This window comes from Austrofundulus limnaeus, unplaced genomic scaffold (genome assembly GCF_001266775.1).
Source record: "Austrofundulus limnaeus strain Quisiro unplaced genomic scaffold, Austrofundulus_limnaeus-1.0 Scaffold138, whole genome shotgun sequence".
NCBI lineage: Eukaryota > Metazoa > Chordata > Actinopteri > Cyprinodontiformes > Rivulidae > Austrofundulus > Austrofundulus limnaeus.
In genome coordinates, this window is record NW_013952540.1 from 92403 (window position 1) to 96137 (window position 3735).

A 3735-nucleotide genomic window follows, 5' to 3' on the forward strand; every position below is an offset into this window, starting at 1 on the left:
ATTATTTTTACCTTATTAAAAGCTGTTTACATCTCCATGGTCGTGGGTCGCCCTACAGGCAGCCGCCATCTTGCACCGCCATCTTGTATATGAAGGCTCATGAAGGACAAACTGCGGTGGCGGCGTCAAAAACGGTTTTAGTTGTAATACTATAAATGTAATATTTGTTGTCTATCATTGTAGCTGGGATAATTTTACTTATTAAAGCTCATAATCTTACCACTTGAAACATCACTAGCCCTGAAGCTGCTGGTTGACATCGCGGTTGGAGTTATCAAAGGTTTTTGACACCTGAGAGACACCGTAGCTACTACTTTGCGTTTGGAAGCGGGGGGTGGGGGGAGGACCAGGGAGGATGATTCAACCACTCAACCACTGGATGTCGCTGAAAACAACAAATCCTACACACTGTGCCTTTAAGTGCTGTATCACAACAAAAGTTTTTTTTAGTTGTCTATGCCCATCAGCTAGTGCTTTTCTAATTGTAATTTAGCTGTTAGCAKCGTAGTGTATGTTGTCATAATTCAGGAGTGGTTCTAGGGGCGGGGCCACAGGAGCCTGTCCTATCATTCATCTGTCCTTTGCCCAAGATCAGTGATGGCAGATGCAGGTCCATGTCCAAACACCACAAGCGATAATGAGTCAAATAGGAAAGTCCAGCATGAATCAAGCGGACAGAAAATCAGAACAATACTGCAGAAAGTCTTTCAACTGAGAAATGATTAGATTTTCTCAAATGCTCTGTGTTTGACTGGGGCTGTGTATTGGCAAGAATTTGGCGATACGATACATATCATGACAGAGGGGTCACGATACGATATATCCCGATATATTGGGATACTGTAAGAAAGGCAATATATTGCGATATACTGTATTGCGATTTCTTTTGTCCAAAAATTCTATTAAATAAAAACCTCTTACAGGGGAAAAAAAAAGAAAAACCAAAATTCATTGTCTCAGAAAATTCTAATATTACATAGATATACTTTTGATACATTTAGCTGTGTTCTGCTTTCTATGTATTTTATTATGTTTGTTTCATATTTTTATTCCATCCATGTTTTCAATTATTAGACTAAATTTGCCGTTAAATAGTTTGAAAATATATTTTTGCAGCTTTTAGTTTTTAATATTAATTTACAATATGGTCACCCAACACTTAACAAATCGCTGGCTCACTGCTGCCAACTAGTGGTCAGAGGCTGAACTACAACATAAAAATGAACGGCTGGCAGAAAAGTTGACATTTTAAACCTTAATATAAAATCGATACAGGGCTTTAGAATATCGATACAGTATTGGGAAATGAAATATCGCGACATTTCAGTGTATCGATATTTTCTTACAACCCTATGTTTGACAGTATATTATCTAGTACAAATGTATGTAAAACTGGCAAGGAGAATTTATTGTGCAAGCTTTTTAAATATGTATATATTTTGTTACAGGTGTTTGAACAAAACTGGGGATTTGTTTGAAAGTAGGTTGAACAAATAGYTGGCCCCTCTWTAAATATAGTGGCCCCTYGATGGCCCCTTACTCRGAAAAATCCTAGATCCGCCACTGACATAATTAGATCCCAAAATATAGTGTTTAAAAAAAAAGGACACGTGAATTAAAGACAGACACGATTAACAATAGCTACTCTGATTTATTATTTTATTTACAAAAAAAATATTATTGAATTTATTAGTGACAATTTACAACAAAAGTTAAATTGCTCCRAGTCAAATAATTTCATTACTATAACTATAAGCAGCTTTTTATTTCACATGGACAGTTTTAGGCCTTTTGTTTTGGGTCAGACTTGTTGAATGTGCAGTGTTCTMCCCCCACCCCTCCAGCTCACCACCTGGGTCTTTAAACAACCTGTTGACAGTCAGACGGCGGATTAAACCCCCCTTCCCGTGAACGCACCACTCGGCACTTCGTCTTGTCTCGTTCAGACGCGCGCGCCACTTCACTGATCATCCACAGAGGAAACATCTGGCTCCAGCTGCTTGCCGCACACTGCGTCTTTAAAAGCTCTTCCTGCGCGCGCGCCGGTAAACTGGCACGCGGATCGTCTCGCTCGCTGTCCGCCCGACGGAGGTGCTGAAAAAAGAAGACGAAAAGAAAAATCACAGCGCCGTTTCTTCATCCTCCTCCTCCTCCTCCTCTTTCTCCTCCTCCTCCTCCCCTCTCCTAACCGACACTTGCAGCCATTTTACGAAGCCAATCATGTCGTGAGGCAGAGGCTCGCTGCTCCACCTGGGCAGAGGCAGCAGCTCAACCAGGGGGACAGGAGGAAGAGGAGGAGGAGGAGGAGGAGGAGGGGGCTCGACCAAAATGGTGAAGCGGAAAAGCCTGGACGAGAACGAGCCGGAGTGCGGGAAGGGAGTACCGTTTCCCATCCAGACCTTCCTGTGGAGGCAGACCAGGTAATTGATAACAGGTGTTTGTCTGGGCTGTCACTGAGGAGGGGAGGCTACTGCAGCTCAAATGAAAGGTCACTATTTGTTTTTTTTATTGTTGTTTATCTGAAATATTCTCACTGCATGATGTCACACCTGTAAACAAGTAGGGCAGACAAAACTGGTTATTTCCCCTGCAGTGACCTGACTGGATCATTTTTAATAAATATCTGTATATTTGTTTTTCAGTGCTTTCCTGCGTCCAAAGTTGGGAAAGCAGTATGAAGCATCCTGTGTGGTGAGTCATTTTTATTATGTGCACGAATGAGGAGTGGAAATAATCTGTTTTTACCTTCGTGTGCATTTAGCAAATTAGTTTTCCCCTGGAGCTAAATCGTTTTTTTATTTTTTATTTTTTTTCTACACTCATATCCGTAATGACTTTCCACCAGATCCCCGAGCTGATCTGCTGCTGTCCCATGGGTCTGCTTTGGGGCCATATGGGACATTTAAGGAGTCAAAGAAAGGCTGATGTGTCTTTTTTTTTTTTTTTTCCTGGCTGCCTCCCCAGTCCTTTGAGCGGGTGCTGGTGGAAAACAAGCTGCACGGTCTGTCACCGGCTCTGTCGGAGGCCATCCAGAGTATCTCCCGCTGGGAGCTGGTCCAGGCCGCTCTGCCACATGTCCTCCACTGCACCTCCATCCTGCTGTCCAACAGGAACAAGCTAGGTGAGGAGACACTGTGCGGTGCTACGAATCCAGTAACACTCAAACCAGTGCTTACTATCTAAAACTCTAACCATTCTTCAGATTAATGTTTTTAAGCCTCTGTTTCAAACTAAGATCGTTATGTTGAGTACTTTCAGCCATTTTGCTCAGATATTAAGTTGAGGATGACTCTCAGCTACCATCACAACAAATTTGAGCTCACTATCTGTAAATTTCACCAAGCTTTCAGGGAGCTTCATTAATGTTTTTCATTGTTTGCGGGAAATTTTGCTAACAGACAACATGGGCGCTCACAGCACCTGTCCTTCACCGTTCAGCTGCAGGTGAGAATGAATGACAAGGATTGATGCAATTTCCTAAATAATACAACCTTTAGCTTTTAAGGCCGTAAATGTAAAAAAAAAGTAACAAGTTTTCCTGCTTAAGATGCTTCAAGCAAATGYGAAATATTAACTGCTGACTCTGAGGTTTACAGCGGGTAAAATAAGTATTGAACACGTCACCATTTTTCTCAGTAMATATATTACTAGAGGTGCTAATGACATGACATTTTCACCAGATGTCGGTAACAACCCAAGTGATCCATAYATACAAAGAAATCAAACCATAAATGT

The 3735-nt window shown here is 41.6% G+C and overlaps 1 protein-coding gene across 18 annotated transcripts in view; it reads left to right on the plus strand.

Annotated features, from left to right (window-relative positions):
- Positions 1-1647: 1647 nt before the first annotated feature.
- unc80 (unc-80 homolog (C. elegans)) overlaps positions 1648-3735 on the plus strand; it is a 100556-nt gene continuing 98468 nt past the window's right edge. For 8 of the 18 annotated variants that reach the window (XM_014016076.1, XM_014016085.1, XM_014016080.1 and 5 more), the window contains exons 1-3: positions 1649-2420; positions 2643-2691; positions 2965-3121. In XM_014016076.1, coding sequence (XP_013871530.1) covers positions 2329-2420; positions 2643-2691; positions 2965-3121 — 298 coding nt within the window. In that variant the 5' untranslated portion in view covers positions 1649-2328. Of the gene's footprint in view, positions 2421-2642; positions 2692-2964; positions 3122-3735 lie in introns of all 18 variants that reach the window. The other 10 variants (XM_014016078.1, XM_014016083.1, XM_014016089.1 and 7 more) reach the window with 3 other exon arrangements.